Source organism: Siphateles boraxobius, unplaced genomic scaffold (genome assembly GCF_051911475.1).
Source record: "Siphateles boraxobius isolate OS27281-9 unplaced genomic scaffold, OSU_SipBor_1 82, whole genome shotgun sequence".
Classification (NCBI taxonomy): domain Eukaryota; kingdom Metazoa; phylum Chordata; class Actinopteri; order Cypriniformes; family Leuciscidae; genus Siphateles; species Siphateles boraxobius.
Window position 1 is genome coordinate 523,382 of NW_027509211.1, and position 23,022 is coordinate 546,403.

The window sequence follows — 23,022 nt, forward strand, 5'->3', positions numbered from 1 at the left end:
AGCTCCGCGATGCGATCCGCTCTGAACAGCTGGAAGCCCGGCAGATGTATTGCGTTGTCCGGTATGGCTTCACTCAGCCAGGTTTCAGTGAAGCACAGAGCAGCAGAGTTTAAAAAATCGAAGAAGTTCGTCCGTTTTGTTAGGAAGGGATCGGAGATTCGCAAGATGAATACTGGGGAGTGCAGTGGGGAGGCCGCACTCGCGGAGTTTTACCAGCGCGCCGGCACGCTTCCCGCGTTTGCGTCTGACCGCGCATTTGAACAACAACGCTGCCCCTCCGACGAGAATGTCCAGCAAGACGTCCGAATAATCAAAAACTGTAGAAAAGTTATCTGGTGTGGGTTTCCTAATGTCCAGTAGTTCGTCTCTGGTGAAACTGATAAGAAAAGAATGACTAAACGCAGAACAAACAAACAAAAACAACACAATAGCTGGAGAGCCCCACGCCGAGGCAGCCATGCGCGGCGCCATCTTGATCTCTTGATCAAGATATATGTGTAGAACTGCACAAGTGCTACTGCTAAAGAGTGCAATGTCAATAATTTCTCATAAGCTTAATTGAATTGGCCTAGAGAGAATAATTATTATGACATTTTTGGTCTAAAGACTACATATAAAATAACTACCAAAAGTAAAGTAACTGCAATTTGACTAAAAGTTGACAAAAAATGCAGACTTTTCGTCAACTAAAACTAAACTAAAACTATGAAAGACAAAATGACTAAAATGTGACTAAGACCAATAAGCATTTTCATCTGAAGATGAAGACTAAGACTAAATCAAAAATGGCTGCCAAAATGAACACTGGCCTACACACGTGTGTGCGCTACAATGCTGTTGCGTATGTATTAAATATGACTATTACTACTATGACTATTACTATGACTACTAATATGATAATTTAAATAAAATGTTTAATTTAATTCAAGTAGCCTACTTGTACATAGTTATATTCTAGGGTTTAGAATGTATACAGATTTGACATTTTCCCTTCATACTTCTGTCGGAATGGGTACGAAGTTGGCATTGAATTTCATTTGAAATGGTATTAAAAAGGTCTTAAAAAGCCTTGAATTTAAGTTGGAGAATCTTGGGTGTACCCTGGATTCAGTCTCACGCCGCTTCCACGCTCCACTTGAAATGGATATTACAACACTCATAGATAATAATGCGTTTTATCCTCTGTTGAACAAAAGTGGCTAACTTCTTTCAACCTCGTCTATAAGCAAGGACAAAAATAAAGCAATTTAATTTGATCAATATCGATTCTGAAATTAAAAATACATTTTTAAATCGTAAACAAAAAAATCGCGATATTGATGAAATACACACACACACATGTTCCTTAAAATGTTTACAAATACATTAATCACACACACACACACACACACACACACACACACACACACACACACACACACACACACACACACACACACACACACACACACGTTGGGTTTCCATGTTTTATGGGGACTTCCCATGGAAATAATGATTTTTATACTGTAAAACTGTATATTCAATCTCCTAATCCTAACTGATGTAATTTAACAACATGAACTAATGAGTATTTGTATATTTTTCATATTGAGAGCATTATGCTATTTATTGTTTAAGTGTTATGTTTATCTCTGGATATAGGCTTAATGTGTGTCCTTGTTCTCTACTGTACAGGTTGTGTGATTGTTGTGTCACAGGTGAAGGTTGTGTTGCTCTGGCTTCAGCTCTGAGATCAAACCCCTCACATCTGAGAACACTGGATCTGTCTAAGAATAAACTAGGAGACTCAGGAGTGAAGCAGCTTTCTGATCTACTGGAGAATCTTTACTGTAAACTGGAGTTACTGGGGTAAGATCATCTCTACCCTAAAGACTCTGAGTGAATAAGTAGTAATATGTAGATAGTGTATATAATATATGTTTGGCGTAAGCCCCATCCGGCGGTTCAGCGACAGATTCCTGCTTGAACCGTCAGATCCTGCCGGCGGTAGAAGGCAGCGGTGAGGAGTCTCCCTGAAGAGGAACATTTACATTTCACTATATTATTATCCCCAAAACACAGTAAAACTAACAGTTAAATAAACCGGACGAACTACAAACCAGACAACAGATGCAGGTTACAGTGAAGGGTTTTTTAAAGCACAAATGTTTGGTGTAAATCAACTTGCCTTGGAATCCTTGTGCAAACAGACCCTTGCAAAAGCGTGAGCATTTCCTCAAAATGTGTGTCTGCACAGATTATATACAGGTTCTTCTCAAAAAATTAGCATATTGTGATAAAGTTAATTATTTTCCATAATGTAATGATAAAAATTAAACTTTCATATATTTTAGATTCATTGCACACCAACTGAAATATTTCAGGTCTTTTATTGTTTTAATACTGATGATTTTGGCATACAGCTCATGAAAACCCAAAATTCCTATCTCAAAAAATTAGCATATCATGAAAAGGGTCTCTAAACGAGCTATTAACCTAATCATCTGAATCAACTCTAAACACCTGCAAAAGATTCATGAGACTTTTAAAAACTCCCAGCCTGTTTCATTACTCAAAACCGCAATCATGGGTAAGACTGCCGACCTGACTGCTGTCCAGAAGGCCATCATTGACACCCTCAAGCAAGAGAGTAAGACACAGAAAGACATTTCTGAGCAAATGGGCTGTTCCCAGAGTGCTGTATCAAGGCACCTCAGTGGGAAGTCTGTGGGAAGGAAAAAGTGTGGCAAAAAACGCTGCACAACGAGAAGAGGTGACCGGACCCTGAGGAAGATTGTGGAGAAGGACCGATTCCAGAACTTGGGGGACCTGCGGAAGCAGTGGACTGAGTCTGGAGTAGAAACATCCAGAGCCACCGTGCACAGGCGTGTGCAGGAAATGGGCTACAGGTGCCGCATTCCCCAGGTCAAGCCACTTTTGAACCAGAAACAGCGGCAGAAGCGCCTGACCTGGGCTACAGAGAAGCAGCACTGGACTGTTGCTCAGTGGTCCAAAGCACTTTTTTCGGATGAAAGCAAATTTTGCATGTCGTTCGGAAATCAAGGTGCCAGAGTCTGGAGGAAGACTGGGGAGAAGGAAATGCCAAAATGCCTGAAGTCCAGTGTCAAGTACCCACAGTCAGTGATGGTCTGGGGTGCCATGTCAGCTGCTGGTGTTGGTCCACTGTGTTTTATCAAGGGCAGGGTCAATGCAGCTAGCTATCAGGAGATTTTGGAGCACTTCATGCTTCCATCTGCTGAAAAGCTTTATGGAGATGAAGATTTCATTTTTCAGCACGACCTGGCACCTGCTCACAGTGCCAAAACCACTGGTAAATGGTTTACTGACCATGGTATTACTGTGCTCAATTGGCCTGCCAACTCTCCTGACCTGAACCCCATAGAGAATCTGTGGGATATTGTGAAGAGAAAGTTGAGAGACGCAAGACCCGACACTCTGGATGAGCTTAAGGCCGCTATCGAGGCATCCTGGGCCTGCATAACACCTCAGCAGTGCCACAGGCTGATTGCCTCCATGCCACGCCGCATTGAAGCAGTCATTTCTGCAAAAGGATTCCAGACCAAGTATTGAGTGCATAACTGAACATAATTATTTGAAGGTTGACTTTTTTGTATTAAAAACACTTCTTTTATTGGTCGGATGAAATATGGTAATTTTTTGAGATAGGAATTTTGGGTTTTCATGAGCTGTATGCCAAAATCATCAGTATTAAAACAATAAAAGACCTGAAATATTTCAGTTGGTGTGTTGGTGTGCAATGAATCTAAAATATATGAAAGTTTAATTTTTATCATTACATTATGGAAAATAATGAACTTTATCACAATATGCTATTTTTTTGGAGAACGACCTGTATTATTATTATTATATATGTGTGTGTGCAGCTGAAAAGAGGGAAGTGCTGTGTGTTTCACCTGAACCAGGACTGTCACCATATCAGATGTATCACTACATGATTATCATGGCCAAAATAACACACGATAACAATATCACCATATCTATGGAAATCTTGAAAAAAATAATAATAATGCTATCAGTCAAATTCATCTTTACTTTATTATGTGTTATTTTTGAAAAAGAAGAATCACTCCATCACATACAAAAGGAACAATTACACTTAGTAGTAGTAAGTAGTAACCCTTTATTGTCACATAGTCACAAGTACCAGTGAAATTGGTCATCAACCTGTCCATACAAACATACAATATGACAACGGGATAAATTATGCCACACTTAATGCGACCAGTTTGAAAAATGGTGACACTTTATCACAAGTATACAGTAACACAGCTCTTATAAATCATTTGCAAACTATTAGTTTATAGTTAATGAATAGTATATAATAGTATATAAGCTGTTATTAATATATTAATTATTTTATTATTAGACTATATCCAAATAATTGGGTGCCGATACGATATGTATTGGGATTTTTAAGAATTGCGATTCTACAATATTGCGATTCAATATTACAATGTATTGTGATTTGTTTTTAACACTAGACTATGAGGAAAAGCTAAAGATGAACTGAACTGAAATTTGAGTAAAGGTGATATAACAGATGTATTTTATTTATTCTCATTGGTAAAATTATTAAAATGGCAGAATTTGTCAAAAGGGATAAAAAGGAAGTGGAAAATGTTGTTGTTACACGGGCGCCGCCATGTTGGATTTCAACATTCGGCTACGTCACTGGCATGGTAAGCTACTCCGTGTGCCAACCAACACCAGCAGAGCAGCCATAGCATGTAAATAGTCTGAGGCTTATCTGTGTAATCAGTGTAAAGTGATTTTTGTAAAGATACACTGAGGCTGACATGGCTGAGGAAACAGAAACCAACAGGTCTTGGGGGGTTCATTCTGTATTTGTAAAAACTGCTAACCACTCTTTTATACTTTCTGGTTCAGATTAATTGAACGGCTACAGGTTGTCCGGTTAGAACAGTATGTCTCACACCAGGGGGTTCTTGTAGATGCTTTATTGTACAAAGGTCAGGCATGTGACCATGTATGCGAGCATGTATGTGGTTCTGTAACAAACAATATACAGAATATGAATAAACTTAATTACAAATCACAGATCTACAACAGTACTACAATACTGGTATACATATAATCATCAAGGTTAAAGGGCCTTAAAGAAATAAAGCAATATGATAATATACATATATTTATAACTCTGTATCATTGATTATTTCCACACTATATGTCTAATTCACATGGTGCTAACAGCGAAGGCATCTAACACGCCCGATAGACATGCCCGTAAATGTTCCCTGAGACCCCAATCGAAGTCCACACAACATACGAATATATCAACACTATACTGATAACAATACAGGAGGATAACTTGCTATTTAAGTGACAATACAAAGTGCAAACATAACCAACAATATGAACACTGAGATAAAATGCTGCGACAGCGCTCTTCAATCTCCCTCACGGACGTATTATGCAATACATATGCAAATGTACTTACTATTAGCTGCACGCACACACATAATCTTTAAATCCTTGAACGACAGCACTTCGATCGAACTTAAATGTTATTTACAACTGTTATTCACTATAAACATGTCTACACATCCTCTATTCAGACGATCTGGCTTCTTAACTCTCCCGAAACTTTTTCTCGCACAGTCCAACTCACGAACAGAGGCGGGGGAGATCGGGAGAGTCCATTTCCAAGGGGTGGCCTTTTCTACAGTATTACCCCTGGCTGTAGTAATGAATTGTATAGGGCTAAGGCAGCTGGGATCACGATACATTTTCACAGGCTACCTTTGACAAGGAAACCAGCCCTCAAGTCATGGCTATCTGCCTAAAATTGTCTAGCCCTCCGACAGCCCCTGGATTTCGAGTCTGTAGTGAGCATTTTTTAGCGACAGACTATTTGTACTTTCGATACAACAGGTTCACTGGTGAGGGTTAAGTCCAACAGACTGAAACCTGAGGCCATTCCATCAATGTTCAACTTTTCAGGCTATAGGACAGGGCAGTCCGATAGACCAACGGCCAGTACTAACACCACGGATGCTATGAAAAGATCCCTGATGTGGTTCACTGCACAGGATGGGATCGGAATCCTATTTCTCTTCCCAAATGCCCCCTCACCCAACGAGTGAACAGCCGGTACGCTGTTAACCTAAACAGTCTGAGAAAAGGGTATAACAAGTTAGCCTAGCCTAGCCCAGTCACCAATTCGTAAAATACACTGTTACATACCAGCTACTTATGGGGCGCTCCAGCGTCTCAGCTCGGACATCCCTTAGAGATAGCATAGCCTCCTCCAACACGTCTCTCTCACCGCACAGCATCCAAAATGAACGGTGCATGGTGATGCATTTTCGCCGATCAATAAATTTTCCAGGTTGACCTCTTTGCAACAGATCGACTCCGGTGCGGTGTCAATACTCCGGTGCGGTGTCCATGCTCCGGCAGCACCCGCGCCCACACCAGTCACTTCCCCCAAACGATCCTGTATTGTAGGTGGAGCCTGAAACTGGTCGTCCTCCATGTGCTGGTAGTCAGATACTACTGGCCTGTCCCTCACAGGCTCAAATGCGTAACCCATGCCATTAAAATGACTCATTTTCGTGTGTGTATATATAGGTGTGTGTATATATAGGCCATGCAGCTGTTAGCTATATACCTTTGCGGGTCCTACCAGGCCAGTGACGTCATCGAAATTGTCAGCATTCTTATACTAACAAACGCAATTTTTGTGTTGCTTAAAAAAAAAAGCTGTGTTGATATTTTTAATTAAAATGTTTAGTGTAATTTACTTTTAATTGTCATAAACAGCACGTTATCAATGTTGATTCTTTCAGTTCAGTTCATCTTTAAATCATACACTTAATAAATACATTTTTTAACAGTAACTTGTCGCCACCTAGTGGAGAAACAATGTAATCGATAAATGCGTTATTTTAAGTGCCAAGTTTCTATTAAAAGCTGATTTACTCTATTGTGATCGCTACCGTAGACATCAGTGTTTATATTTGAACTTTAAACTTTTATCCCAGTACTTCTATGATAATTTCAAACTATTGTATCACAGAAATATTGATACTATTATGAGGTTTAAAAGACCTTTTGTGAAGCTGTTTCATGACAACTTTCTCTGGGTCAGCGGCAGCGCCAACACAGATTTAAAATGTTGCGATATGATTTTGTCAAAGGTTTAATAGACAGAGGAATTGGAAGAAGATCATGTGTGTGTTTGAATGGAGATCACAGTATTTTAAAGATGAATTGTGCAGCTCTACTGTATTATCTCTCTCTCAGGATATGAGTAGTGTGAGGGCTTTTCAGTGCATTCAGTCCAGTGTTGCCAACTATTTTCAAAGGAAAGTAGCTAACGCCTTCCCTAAATGTCGCTAGATGACGTCATACATCAATTAGCATATTCATGACGTCATTGCGTCATACTTGCGCTCTGCCTAATGTTTTCTCTCTAAATTCATGCTCACATACTGTTTTTTAATATAAAATAAAATAGATGAATGTCCAATAAAGATGTTCTCATTTCCTTTTTTTTTTGTCAGACAATAGAACGAGTAGCAATGATATAGTGAATGACTACATTTTTTATATGTGTAAAATTATCCGCATTTGAGTTCGAGAACTGGATGAACTAAAGCTCTGTGATAGTGAGTATTACAAGTAATAAGCACAAGAAAAGAAAGAAAATTAAATGGCCAAAATTCTTTAAATCTAAAACAAAAGAGAAGCAGAGAAGTGATGCGTCAATGAGCTGCTGCTCCTCTCAACCATTCACTGAACAGGGGAGACGCAGCTAGAGAGAGTGACGGCAGGAGAAAGAGCTCGCGCTCGCAGCACTGACAACATCGGGAGCTAACTGAGGTTTGACCAAAGAGAAGCTAGATTTGGTGCTAGTCGCTTTTTTAAAAAGATGTCACTAAAGGGTCTGAAAAGGATCTTGGAGGGAATCACTCTTCCGGTGGCGCTGCTCTGCTGGCGACCCGGACTCAGGTGTTGGTTACATTGATTAAGTGTTGGCATTTTTAAGTTTATAACTTAAGATTTGTTTTTATTTTATTTTCTGTTTTTATTATTTGATTCGGAAGACGGTTGCATTATACCATGGGGACCTGTATGAGAACTATTCTGCTGACGCTGTTTGTTTGGGAACTTGTGTACCGAGGCCTTGCAGTGCGGAGAAGCGGGGAGGACGGGTGTTTGCTACCGATTACCTACACCAGAGACACACTGTTGTCGCTTCGAGCAAGAGACATTTCTACAACTGTGGATTTCTCTGAGGCACGGAATTTTCATCTGTTTCAGTCGAAACGCTTATGCAAAAGGGGGAAGAGGGGTGGTGTACGACAACGCATACGGAGGAGAGGAAATAGACCACCGCTTTCTTAGGTTGTTTTTGGAAATGTTCTGTCATTGAGAGGAAAAATGGAGGAGCTTCGTATTAACAACAGAGTGTGTTATGAATACCACGAATCAAGCCTCATGGTGTTCACAGAGACATGGTTACATCAGAACATTCCCGATTCACTAGTGTAGTTGGAAGGACACTCCCTGGTTCGTTTGGACAGAACAGAGGCAGCTGGAAAGAGCAGAGGGGGAGGCATTGGCATTTACATCAGAGACGACTGGTGTAAGCAGTATACTGTGCGGGAGGCGGTATGTAACCCCGATCTGGAGCTACTCTGTTTATCTTTAAGACCTGTTTATTTGCCGAAGGGAGATTTCGAATATTGTCATGTGTGCGGTATATGTTCCCCGGATGGCAATGCTGCGAGGGCCGTAGCTCGAATAACTGACTGTGTCCAGCAGCAACTGCATAAGACACCAGGAGCAGCAGTGCTTATTTTAGGAGATTTTAACCATTGCAAACTGGAGCCAGTGCTCACTGGTTTTGAACAGTATGTTCAGTGTGCAACTCATGCCCAAAATATTCTAGATAAATGCTATGGTAATATAAAAAAAGCATACATTGCTGGACCAAAGCCTCCATTGGCAAATTCTGACCACAATATTATTAATTTATCCCAGATATATAAGACTGTTTTTAAATCTAGGAAACCAGAGGTAAATACTGTTCCCTTTCGTTGTCACTCCGAGTTACGTCGGATGACGACGAATGGGGTTTCGCTTAGAAAGCCTATCAACTTCGAGTATTACAAAACGAGCCAATGGCAAGGAAATGCCATGGGTCTGCGGAATTTGCATGGCGTAACTCCGCCCCACCTCGTGGGTATAAAAGGAGGAAGCCGGCAGCAAGCAGATATGTTTTCGCTTCGGAGCCAAGTGTATTCTTCTCTCCACAAGCCATCTCTGAATTGTCAGCTTTACAAACGAGTACCTCGAGTGTTGGTGTGACGGCGATCTACGGCGAGAGCGTGCTTCCTGCTGATCTGTTGCAGTGGTCTGCCAGTCGGTGCGTTTCTCCCCGGGTGCTTCAACACTTGAGTTTTCTCTCACTAAAAGAGCTTACACGTGGCACGTCTTTTTAAAGATGTCTCGCCCGTGTACTTCTGGTTGCGGCAGATTGGTATCGGACTCTGATGGGCACGAGCGTTGCATAGTATGTTTGGGCATTGATCATGCTAGAGCAGCGCTCGTGGATGACTCATGTTCTCTCTGTGGGAACATGACCATCGCGTCATTACGGTCGAGACTCCGTGAACTCGCAAGAGTGAGAGTCCCCTCATCCACCCCCCGTCCTGCGGCTGGTGGCCAGGGTGACCTGAGGGTTACGGTCTGGAACAAGGCGCCGACTATGTGTCCGCGACCCCAGCCCCCCTCTTCAATGACGGTGCCCGCTAGTGAACTGCTGATTCCCGCGGGTCTACCCTCTGGTGGCCCGCGTGCTTCAGTTGAAGCTACAGAGGAAGATGCCATGTCTGTTGCAGCATCACTAGGCGGGTTTGACTCTTCTGGAAGTGAGGGCTCGTCACAGCTGCCACCTTCCGGTGTGCATACGGCTGTGCTCGAGTCTGATCCGGAGATGACGGCCATGCTTTCCCGGGCAGCCGCGAGCATCGGACTTGAGTGGAGGCCTCCACCCTGTCCTGAGCGCTCGCGGCTGGACGATTGGTTTTTGGGTAAGGCCCTCGTCCTCGGCAAACCCCAATGCCTTTCTTCCCGGATGTGCATGATGAGATCTCGAAGTCCTGGAAGACCCCCCTGTCTTCTCGGGACCGCTCGCTGGTCTCATCCGCCTTTCCTCCCCTCGATGAGGCAGCTGCCCGTGGGTACACTGGGCTTCCCCCGGTTGAACGCTCTGTTGCCATGCAACTATGTCCTCAGAGTGCTTCTTCTCAGGGCGAGCCTAAGCACCCATCCAAAGCCTGTAGATTTTCGTCGACCCTGGTGGCGAAGTCTTACAGAGCGGCGGGACAGGCGGCTGCTTCACTGCATGCTATGGCCACTCTGCAGGTCTACCAGGCCCAGATGCTCAGAGACATGCACGAGGGTAGGACAAACCCAGGGCTCTTTGATGAGCTGCGCGCCGCGACCGACCTTGCTCTCCGGGCGACGAAGGTTACCGCACGCTCCCTGGGTTTGGTGATGTCCACAGCTGTGGTCCAGGAGCGACATCTGTGGCTGAACCTGGCTGACATGCGGGACGCTGAGCGGACCCGTCTGCTTAACGCCCCCTTGTCCCAGGCCGGCCTCTTCGGCGGTGCAGTTGAAGACTTTGCCCAACAGTTTTCAACTGCCCAGAAACAGACCGAGGCCATCCGACACATTCTGCCCCGCCGGCCCGCTGCTGCCTCCACCTTGCCGGCCGGGCAGACGCCTCGACCTGTTTCCCGCCGAGGGCGCCCTCCTGCGGCTCCCGCCCCTCCCGCCCGGACCACGCAGCAGCCTCCCCCCAGGGCCGGTCGCGGAGGAAGCCGTAAGAAGGCGCCACAGCCCTTTCCTGCCCCGCCCCCCGCTAAACGCCGGGCCAAGCGGCGCTCCTGAGACTTGGTGGGGACCTGCACGCATTCTCCGTTGACGAAGCATGCCTGGAATTTGGGCCGGCTTCCTCTCACGTGATCCTGAGACCCCGGCCTGGATATGTGCCCAAGGTTCCTACCACTCCCTTTTGGGACCAGGTGGTGAACCTGCAAGCGCTGCCCTCGGAGGAGGCAGACCCAGCCTTGGCACTGCTCTGTCCAGTACGCGCTCTCCGCGCCTATGTAGACAGAACGCAGTGTTTCAGGACCTCAGACCAGCTCTTTGTCTGTTGTGGTGGGAAGCTGAAGGGAAAGGCTCTCTCCAAGCAAAGGTTGTCTCACTGGATAGTGGACACCATTGCTTTGGCTTACCAGCAGCAAGGTCGACCGTGCCCCCTTGGTGTGACTGCCCACTCCACCCGGAGTGTGGCGTCCTCTTGGGCTCTAGCGCATGGCGCCTCGCTAACAGACATCTGCAGAGCTGCAGGCTGGGCGACACCTAACACATTCGCCAGATTCTATAATCTCCGAGTGGAGCCTGTGTCCTCTCGTGTACTCGCTTCAACCAGCTAGTACCGGACCCGCTCAGGTGTCTTCGCTTGCTCGCCATTCCACTTCACGGACTGGATACGTGCGATATTTTCCTCAGGTGAGCTTCTCCGAAAGCCCTGAGCTCCTCCAGCACTCCTGACGTCGGCGCCAGTGTCTATTGCCTGTGCGTCGGCTAGGTGCCTCCCGTGTGCATGGTCCCTCCTCTGAGCGACCCCCACATGTGTATTTCCACTGTAAGCCTCTCTGAGCGTGTGTCTTTCCCTTGGCAAGCCACCTTGCCACCCCTGGGGTTGAAATATTCCACCTGCGGCTGGACACCCCAGTGTTTTCCATATGCTTCCTTCGGGTCATATGTGTATTCTCTAAGTCCCCCCCCCTCCGGGCTGGCATTAATTGCATACTTCCCCTAAGCTTGGGATATGCTTCCCAGTGTACCTTGGTATTCCTGTGTTATATGGAGTCCTTTGTCCAGGCTGACAGGGATCTCGATTTACGCAGGGCACTGGAAGACAGCTGAGAAGGTGGCGTGATTAGACTGGTAACCCCATTCGTCGTCATCCGACGTAACTCGGAGTGACAACGAAAGGGAACGTCTACGGTTACGTATGTAACCCTCGTTCCCTGAGTAGGGAACGGAGACGTTACGTCTGCCTGCCACTTTCCGCTGTACCGCGGGGATCGCCTGAGCTCAGTCTTGGCTCCTCAGCGAAGAAACATATCTGCTTGCTGCCGGCTTCCTCCTTTTATACCCACGAGGTGGGGCGGAGTTACGCCATGCAAATTCCGCAGACCCATGGCATTTCCTTGCCATTGGCTCGTTTTGTAATACTCGAAGTTGATAGGCTTTCTAAGCGAAACCCCATTCGTCGTCATCCGACGTAACGTCTCCGTTCCCTACTCAGGGAACGAGGGTTACATACGTAACCGTAGACGTTTCTGTCTGGTCCGAGGACAGCATAGAAAAGCTTAAGGGATGCTTCCTGATTGGGGTATGTTTCACAGCTTGGACATTAATGAGGCTACAGATACTACCACCAATTATATCAACTTCTGTGTGGACAATGTGCTGGAAAAAAAGTGTGTGACTGTTTATCCAAATAATAAGCCATATATCACAAAGGAGATACAGTAAAAGACTGTATCAATTGGAAAAAACAATCTTTTCGAGAACATGATCGAGTGGGTATGAGATTGATCCAGAAGGAATTGAATTGTCTGCTAAGAAATGCTAGGAAAAAACAGAAAGAGATTTTAGAACAGAGTTTTATGTCTACAAATTCTAAGAAATTATGGGACACCATGAAATTTATGACTAATATGAATACAAAGGGTAACCGTCTTATTACTAATGATGACCTGAGGAAAGCAAATGAATTAAATGACTTTTACCTCAGGTTTGACACACAGGACTGTGCACTGGAATGTAGAGACGCTTTAGAGTCACTTGTAATTGAGAACACATCTGATAGGGTCATTGTGGACCAATAGAAAGTTTGTTTAATCTTCAGTCGACTGCGTACCAAGAAGTCCGCAGGTCCTGATGGTATCTCTGCATTATTGTTAATATCTTGTGCCGAAGAACTTACTGTGGCATGGTGTCCAATTTTTCAGCAATCTGGATTATCATATTACACCTGATCTATGGAAAAAATCTATAATTGTTCCATTACCACAAAAAAAAACACGTTCAAGTGAAAACAATGATTTTAGGCCAGTAGCCTTGACATCATGTGAAATGAAAAGTTTTGAGTAGTATATGGTCTCCATTTTACAGAACGAAGTTAACTCTGTACTTGACCCATTACAGTTTGCATACAGGCTGGCACGTAGTACAGAAGATGCTGTTAACTCTGTCACTTATTTCATTACTAAACATCTGGAAAATCCAAAAGCGTATGCACGTCTGTTATTTGTTGATTTATTTCTGCTTTTAATAAAGTTCAGCCTGGTATCTTTCTTTTTTGACTAATCGGACCCAATAGGTTAGAGTCAATCACACTTTATCGGAGCTGAAAAATATCAGCACAGGTGTTCCACAGGGATGTGTCAGTTCTTCTATCCTTTTTACATTGTATAGCAACGAGTGTTCAAGTTGTGATTATAACAAATTTATAGTGAAATTCTCGGATGACACAACGATACTTAGTCTTTTGGATGAGAATACTGATTTGTCAGTTTATTTCTCAGTGGTATCAAGGTTTGTAGAGTGGTGTGATCTAAATCATCTTATTTTTAATACAGAAAAGACTGAGGAGATGATTATTGACCTTAGATCAATAGGTGATCACACACACCAGTGCTTTTACATGAAAAGCCAATTAAGCAAGTACGTTCCTACAAGTACCTTGGTATCCATATGGATAATACACTTAGTTAGGGGATTCATGTGGATACAATTTGTTCTCGTGTGCAGCAAAGATTGTATTTTTTACGTAGACTTAGACTTTATGGAGTGGACCAGAAAATTATGTGGTTGTTCTCTCAGGCAGTTATAGAGAGCATAATCAGATATGGCATTACGGTTTGGTTTGGTAACCTTACAATTCAGGTATAGTCGAAGCTTGCACGCTTGGTTAAAATAGCGATGAAGACCATTGGGAGAAAATAACTTTTGTCACTTGAGTCATTGTATGAACAATCGGTTCTGAGAGAAACACATATACCCGTGGCTGATCCATTGCATGTTCTGTACACAGAGTATGAATTGTTACCTTCTGGAAGACGATACAGATTTCCGATGTGTAGGTATAACCGTTTTAAGAAGTCTTTATTCCTTTTTCAATTAAAATGTTAAATGACGAATGAGTATCTATTTATTTATTTTTGTGTGTATACTTTTTTGTTTATGTTTCCAATGATTTTGTCAATGTAAACACCTTGAGTCCAACACAAATTTCCCCTTTGGGGACAATAAAATGTAATTCATTCATTAATTCAAAAGTCATTAAAAATAGCTTCAAAGGCGCTAAATTGGCAACACTGATTCAGTCCCACGCCGCTTCCACGCTCAACTTGAGAGGGATATTACGACACTCATAGATAACGACACATTTCATCCTCTGTTGAACAAGAGTGGCTAACTTCTGTCAACCTCGTCTATAAGCAAGGACAAAAATAAAGCAATTTGGTTTGATTCAATATCAATTTGGGAATAAAAAATAAAATTTTAAATCATAAACAAAAAAATCGCTATAGTTTGGTGAATCGATTTTTTTCTACCAGCCCTAACACACACACGTTGCTTAAAATGTTTACAAATACATTAAACACACACACACACACACACACACACACACACGCTTTGGGTTTCTATGTTTTATGGGGACTTTCCATAGAAATAATGATTTGTATACGGTACAAACTGTATATTCAATCCCCTAATCCTAACTGATGTAATTTAACAACCTGAACTAATGAGTATTTGTATATATTTCATATTGGCAACATTATGTTATTTATTGTTTAAATGTTATGTTTATCTCTGGTGTAACGAGTCAGCTCAGAGGGGAAATATTAATAATCAATAATAACTGGTTATGATTAATTATGAATATTTGGGTCAGTTAATGGTATTAACTTGATGTAGCTAACTTAATATTACAATCAATTAATCAGTTGTCCAACAAACTCTTTTGATTATTCATTTATTCTAAGAAAAGGGGTATCTTCCATGGCTACGGAAAATAATTATTTCTTAGCATCTACAGCGCTTTGAGCATATAACAAGATCAAAATCGTAAAAGAGACGTTGAATCAGAACCAAATACATATTGTGCACAAGTTGTATTAACTAAGTCACGAACATAACTAAACTAAACAATTACACATTCATTCATGCATTCATAGGTAGATGGTGAAAGTGACAGAATGAAACCGCAGGTAGGAAATGGAACTATGGAAAAGATCCATTTAACTATGAAAAGAACCATCAATTTTATCATTTTCAAAGCACCTTCTTAAATTGATACTTGCATGGCTTTGCAGTGGACACAATTCTTGAAGTTGTTGAAAATTTAAGTCGTTGACGGTTCCGTGAGTGTCATTAAATCATCTTAATGTTCAAGATGGCGCCGAGTATGGCTGCTGCGTTGCGAGCTCCGTCACAACATGGTAGTTTTTTGTTTGTTCTGTTTACAGTTCTTTTGTTTTTTGTCTTGGGTGTTGTCTGTCTTGTTGAGTACGACATACAAACACTTTTGGACATTGGTTCGGCAATCGAACACCGAAAACCGGACTTTAATTTCTTCAGTGATGCCCCGCTGTTTACAAACACGGCAGCGGAGCCCTTTGTCTGGGCAGCTCGGCCGCGGAAACGCAGCCGGAGAAGGGGAAGAAGAGCCGGCGTTCTTGTCAGAGTAAGACGGCGCGCAAATCGACCCCCGCTTCCCAGTATTCTGCTAGCAAACGTTCAGTCTCTAGACAACAAGCTCTGTGAGCTGAGAGCGCGGATCTCTTTCCAACGGGAGACGAGGGACTGCTGCGTTATCTGCCTTACAGAAACTTGGATGTCTGCTGAGATTCCAGATTCGGCCATCGAAACCGCGGGGTTCTCAGTGCACCGAGCGGACAGAGTTAAAGACCTCTCGGGTAAAAGCAGAGGTGGGGGTGTATGTTTTATGATCAACAAATCCTGGTGTGAACAGAGGAACGTACATTCTATCAAGTCTTTCTGCTCTCCTGATCTGGAATTTCTCATGCTTCTGTGTCGACCATTCTGGCTACCAAGGGGATTCACAGCGCCCACTCTTGTACTCCTTGTACACAAATGACTGTGAGGCAATTCACAGCTCCAATTCCATCATCAAGTTTGCTGATGATACGACGGTCGTAGGTCTGATCACCGACAACGATGAAACGGCCTACAGAGAAGAGGTGCTCACTCTGACACACTGGTGTCAGAAGAACAACCTCTCCCTCAACATCAGCAAAACCAAGGAGCTAGTGGTCGACTTCAGGAGGAACAACAGAGATCACAGCCCCATCTCCATCAATGGAGCACCAGTGGAGAGAGTCAGCAGCTTCAAGTTCCTCTGTGTCCACATCACAGAGGTACTCACATGGTCCGTCCACACTGAGGCCGTCGTGAAGAAGGCTCATCAGCGTCTCTTCTTCCTGAGACGGCTGAGGAAGTTTGGAATGAACCGCCACATCCTCACACGGTTCTACAACCAGCACCGTCGAGAGCATCCTGACTGGCTGCATCACTGCCTGGTATGGCAATACCACCAGCCGTAAGCGCAAAGCCCTGTGAAGGGTGGTGCGCACTGCCAGCCGTATCATCAGAGGTGAGCTTCCCTCCCTCGAGGATATATATGCCAGGCGGTGTGTGAAGAAAGCTCGGAGGATCATCAGAGACTCTAGCCACCCCAGCCATGGGCTGCTCTCACTGCTACCATCAGGCAGGCGGTACCGCAGCATCAGGTCACACACCAGCCGACTCCATGACAGCTTCTTCCCACAAGCAATTAGATTTCTAAACTCTTGATCCCTCATGATCAATAACCATAAACAGTCTAACTGTCAACACAGCACAACTTAACCTACTGCATATTACATAATATATATATATATATATTTCCACATTACGTGTATCTATTGTATGTATAAATACCTATTTTTGTATTTTGTATATTGTTGTATATTGTACATTGTTGTATATTGTACATTTTATATTATTTATTGTTTTGTTAGTGTATATGGTACTGTGAGTAATTGTGCGCTTAGATGTGTAATCTATGTAAATCTGATGTTTGCTGTTTGCTGTAATTGCTTATGTCACATCGAGTCATAACTGCTATGTTGCTCGGAACTCCACCTAAGCATTTCACCCACTGTTGCACTTGTGTATATGGTTGTGTGACAATAAAAGGATTTTGATTTGATTTGAAATGTTGAAGTTGCAATCGTTTTCTTCTCCGTTGGATGAAGAAGATGATGAACTTGCATGGGTAGTTCGACTCTGTTCTAGTTGGAGGTTTTCTCTCTCGCCATGAGCACATGGCTGAGCACATGCAGATTGTGTGACCTGCCGGCCCTGGGCCGGAGAGGCCATGCAGGCAACCAAGGAGTGAGGAAGTCGGCGTAGTTGGTTGCCCATTCAGTGATGGTAAAGTGATAGTTTTCTTCTGAGTTGAAATGAAGAAAATACAGTCTGACTCTTTTAGGAGAGTGAAGGCATAGCAGGCTGTGCCGCGGTGGGGGTCCCCCCCAGACATCAACCAGCAGTCGAGAAGCAGGAGCAAGAGAGGGAGGGCTTGTTGAGGATGCTATTTGAAGCTTTAGAAAGGTCCCGCCTCCCGGGATTGGCTCGACCAATGAGAAAGGTGGAGTTTCCAGGCGGGAGAATTTGATTTATGGGTCTTTGTTCCAAGAGGGCTCATTTGCATGTGCACACTGGATGGGAGGTAGCTTGATGAAGAACTATGAAATATTCTTGTAATACTGATATGTTGTTGTTATCGATATATCATGTACACAGTCATTTCTATCTTCAAAGTACCAAGTTATAGAGATCAAACATGCCACACATATGATTTTGGTTAACCATAGTTGCAAAGTCTGAAACATTAACCCATTAGAGTTTACAAAGAAACAACAAAAGGAAAATCATGAGATGGGAAAATTAGATACATGTTTATACCTTTCTCAAGTGGTTATATATTTAGAATATATAGGATTAACAGGGTTTATTTCTCCTTCTCAGAAGAGTCACATCTCTCAGGAATTCCAGGATCGTAAAACTTCTTGTCAATGTAACCGGACACTGAGTTCTGCCAGTGGTGCTAGCTTCATTGTGATGTTAGTTTTGGGGGAAGTTAAACAGATCTTTGTTGGGAGAGTAAGTTTGCCAGACAATTCATTAAATATAATGAATAGTTTGTGTGTGTGATTGGTCCAGAGGCTACACTGGATATAGGCTTAATGTGTGTCCTTGTTCTCTACAGGTTGTATAGGTGTGGTGTCACAGATGAAGGTTGTGTTGCTCTGGCTTCAGCTCTGAGATCAAACCCCTCACACCTAAGAGATCTGAATCTGTCTGAGAATAAACTCGGAGACTCAGGAATCAAGCAGCTTTCTGCTGGACTGGCGAATCCTCACTGTAAACTGGAGATACTGGTGTAAGATCATCTCTACCATAAAGACTCTTAATGAATAAGTATTAATATGTAGATAGTGTATATAATATATGTTTGGCGTAAGCCCCATCCGGCGGTTCAGCGACAGATTCCTGCTTGAACCGTCAGATCCTGCCGGCGGTAGAAGACAGCGGTGAGGAGTCTCCCTGAAGAGGGACATTTACATCTCACTATATTATTATCCCCAAAACACAGTAAAACTAACAGTTAAATAAACCGGACGAACTACAAACCAGACAACAGATGCAGGTTACAGTGAAGAGGGTTTTTAAGTAAAGTTTCATTTCATTTTTCATTTTCATTTCATTTTTCATTTCATTTCATTTATTTATGTATTCTCTTTTCATGGTAATGCAACACGACATGCCACAACAGCAATTTAACAAATCCAACAAACACAACAAAAATACATTCCATGACAAGAAGAACAGGAGTAGGATGAAGAAAAATAAATCTTATAAACTCCTACTCCATTCTTATTAAAAAAAAACAAATTAGATTATGGAGGACCAACTCTACCATATTTAAAAATAAATACAGAAATAAATAAATGCTCAATAAATAAATAAGCATACAATTAATTGCCCCCAAAAATACAATAAACAAATAAATGTAGGTAGAAATTAAATTATACAGTGAGACATAAATGTATATATCTCTTTTAATTAGCTTCTTTATTTATTCACCTTTGTAATAATTACCTCATTTATTTATTGTCCGTTATAATCTTCAACTTTATTTATTAATTACTTATTTTTTTAAGTATTTATTTATGTGCATGTTATAATATTTTTGTCTGTTTTATTCTTCCTTTGTATTTTTTTACCCTATTTATTTCTTCAATGCTATTTATTTCTGCCTGTCGTTTTTACATTTCTGTATGCATTTCTGCCTCATTATGCAAATGAGGAGGGGCTGTGTCTTAAGGGGTCAACTTCTGCCCATTGGTTGGTTAGCATTTTACTGCATCAGTCGAATCTACATGCCACCGGTCACAGTCACAACATAGATGGCTACCTACGATGAAGTTGTCAGTGAGCTGAGGCATTTAGCAACTGTTTTTGAAAACAATGCTAACATTTGTATTGATTTTATTATTTTTCGTTTGGACGCTCTGACAGAACGTGTGTTTCAGTTAGAGGCACACATGGACACCGATGTCGACAATGTAGTTTTTCAGAATCTGGAGGAAGCGGCCCATCTTCTTAACTCGGTCGCTAACGTTAATCACACACCTGGGATAGCTGGTCGCCCTGCTTATATGCTGCCTGTGGACGCCGTGGAAGGACTTTTACATGCGGGTTTGCCTGTGGGTGCCATTGCAAGGCTTTTTGGAGTCAGCGAAACAACAGTTCGTCGTCGGATGGCAGAGAATGACATAAGGTGAGTGTACCATTACATGTGATGCCAATAGAACCAGTGTGTGTAACGTTACCAAATCACAAGAATAACACACGAGAAAGACAAACCCTTCCTTGCTTGTGTTAATTTACAAAGTTATGGAACTAAACAAGAATGCATAGAAAGTAACGCTAAGTCGCACACACAGTGACTTCAGACTCCACTTTAGACTCTCCTCTTTGTCTAATTTGACGGCTATGGTTGCTGCTGTCAGTTCAAGTCTAGGGATTGTGATTTGCTTGAGTTGGCTAACTCTTGACTTTCCCATTAACAAGGAACAATGTTTTTGATTTGGTTCATTGGTAAGTACCAGATAAGTTGCTGTGCCGTAAACATTTTCTCGCTGGCGTCAGAGAAATGATGCAGCTGCGCTTCTGATGTATTACCAAACTTCTCTGGTTTCACACACCTTTTGATCTGGAGGTCTGATAGGTGATTTATATCTTCTAGCCATCTGACCCACTGATCAGCATGCTTGCCCTCAATCTGGTCATCCCATCCATATCCTTGTTTGCACATATCCCTTAGAAGGAGCTTGACTGGTAGGATGAGTGGCACCAGGAACCCAAGGGGATCATAAATTGAATTAACAACCGAGAGAATACCTCTTCTACTCAACGGCTTCTCCTGTACCTTGATGTCGTATGTGAAGGTGTCTTTTTCTGTACACCGCTGCATGCCAAGTGCCCTCTCGATGGGCAGAGAATCCTGATCCAAGTCCTGGTCCTTTACTCCACTGGCTCTCTGTTCTTCTGGGATGGACAGTAGTACTTTCCTACTATTGCTTACCCCCTTTGTTAAGCAGAAACCTCCTTCAGCACACACATTTCTAACACCCTTTGCTAAGTTAATTGCTTCTTGTTCTGTAGGCACAGATTTCAAGCAGTCGTCCACATAAAAATTGTACAAAACTGTTTCAAGTTTTCTTTGGAGATGCTACATCTTTTTTGTCCTCTGCTGTCCTTTTCAATGGATAATAGGCAGACCTAGGTGACGAAGCGGCTCTGAATAAATGCACCATCATCCTAAATTCTTCTGTAGGTGCATCTAAATTGCCCTCAGGCCACCAAAGAAAGCAAAGTAGATCTGCGTCCTCCTCAGGAACCCTCACCTGATAGAACATCGTTTCCACATCTGCCATCATGGCTATTGGTTCTTCCCTAAATCTGGCAAGGACACCAATAAGTGTGTTTGTGAGGTTTAGACCTTGTAACAATTGACCGTTCAGAGACATGCCTTGAAACGAAGCAGTACAATCAAAAACCACTCAAATTTTGTTTTTCTTTGGGTGGTACACCCCGTGATGTGGTATATACCACACTCTGCTGTCGCTGCAACCAAGCTGTTCTGTGGGAACTTTAACTGCGGATCTTTTTTCTATTATGCTCTTCATAAAGCTACTGTAGTCTTCAAGCAAACTTGAGTTCTTTTGAAGCTTTCTCTTCAGGTTAGCTGCACGCAGTTCAGCAACACTTCGATTGTTTGGCATCTTGACTGCTTCATTTCTCAATGGTAGTTTTACACAGTAATGTCCATTCTCAAACTTAGTCTTTTCCTGCACTGCTTGCATGAACTGTTTGTCCTCCAGGGACATTTCCTCTTTCTCATCATATTAGCGCTCTGGAAAATCAGTATTGTACTGCTGAATCAACAATTGCTCTATTTCCACCACTGAGAGCCGGTTAACTGAGTGATGCGGCAGTTTGGACCTTTCTGAAGTGTTGCTTTCTTTTTTGATGGGTCCGTTCACTACCCAGCCCAGTGCAGTTTGGACATACAGTCCATCTTGTTGGCTGTTTATGATGTACCACGGTTCCATTGCCTTTGAATTGTTGGCTCCAATTAGAAGATCTACATTTGCATCGATATTAGGTATGCTAACTTTGCTTACGTATGGCCACTTTCTGATGTCTTATTGGTTAGGAATGTTCTCATTTTGAACAGGGATACTGCTGTGTGTGAAGACTTTAGGTAACTCAAAGTACTTTGTGTCTTCCAACGCGCACACTTCCAAGTCTGTAAGGATGAAACTGTTTTCCAATTTCTGCTCTCCTGGCTTATCTTGACACATTGTGCTCAGTAGATTCTCAGTTGGGTTCCCTTTCAGGTTCAGTTTCCTTTGCAATTCCTCAGTACAAAATGTAGCTGTACTTCCTTCATCAAGGAAAGCACAAGTTTCTACATATCTGTCACTCTTGTTTGACTTAACTTTTACTGGCACTATTGACAGCACACAGTTATCTCCTCCAGATTATGTGTTATCACTTGATTGGTGGTTAAGGGAGACTTGGGCACATGAGATCTTTCTATCTGGTGTTTCAATATCCTTTGTTTCTTTTTGGTTCTCCTTAATGTGTAGAATGTATGGGTGTTTTTGGGAACATTCTTTAAATTCCCTTCTCTTTTTGCAAGTTTTACTAATATCGCCTTGAGTTAAGCATCCAAAGCATAAGCCTTTAGATTTCAGAAATTCCACACGCACCATATGTGGCTGCTCCTTTATTTCACTACATGACTCGAGAGCATGATCCTTTGTGCAAAAAATACATGGTTTCTCAAAGGCATTGAGCATCTTGGGTGGACTGACCTGTTTCCTTGACGCACACTGAGGTTTTCTTTCCTCCGTGCAAATGTTGGTAGCAAAGCTGCTCCTTGTTGTTCCTTTTTTGGTAGGATACTTCTCTTTCTGATTCACCTTTGCTGACACAACATTGCAATGGTCTATTATGTCACCAAAGAGGGGGTCAATGGCCACTATAGCCGGACAATCAATAAAGTCAACCAAATGAGTAAATCTTGCTCTTACACCTTGTCGCTCTTTGATGTCGTAAGCTTCTGATCGCCACCTTTCTTTCATCTTGTATGGTAGCTTTGAAAGTATAACTGTCATATTGGTAGGATTGTCCATTTCCTCAATGAACTCTCCATCTTCCATTGTATTCCGACAACCAATCAGGAACAAAGCATATGCACTCAAGGCTTTTCCATCATCAGGCTTGATCTGAGGCCAC

General features: G+C 42.7%; 1 protein-coding gene across 14 annotated transcripts in view; it reads left to right on the plus strand.

Annotated features, from left to right (window-relative positions):
* LOC143730845 (NACHT, LRR and PYD domains-containing protein 3-like) overlaps positions 1 to 23,022 on the plus strand; it is a 78,496-nt gene that overhangs the window by 43,967 nt on the left and 11,507 nt on the right. For 5 of the 14 annotated variants that reach the window (XM_077221408.1, XM_077221409.1, XM_077221413.1 and 2 more), the window contains 2 exons: positions 1,675 to 1,848; positions 18,419 to 18,592. The exons of 1 other annotated variant lie outside the window; for it this stretch is intronic. In XM_077221408.1, the coding sequence (XP_077077523.1) occupies positions 1,675 to 1,848; positions 18,419 to 18,592 (348 nt within the window). Of the gene's footprint in view, positions 1 to 1,674; positions 1,849 to 18,177; positions 18,313 to 18,418; positions 19,994 to 23,022 lie in introns of all 14 variants that reach the window. 8 more of the 14 variants (XM_077221412.1, XM_077221411.1, XM_077221415.1 and 5 more) reach the window with 4 other exon arrangements.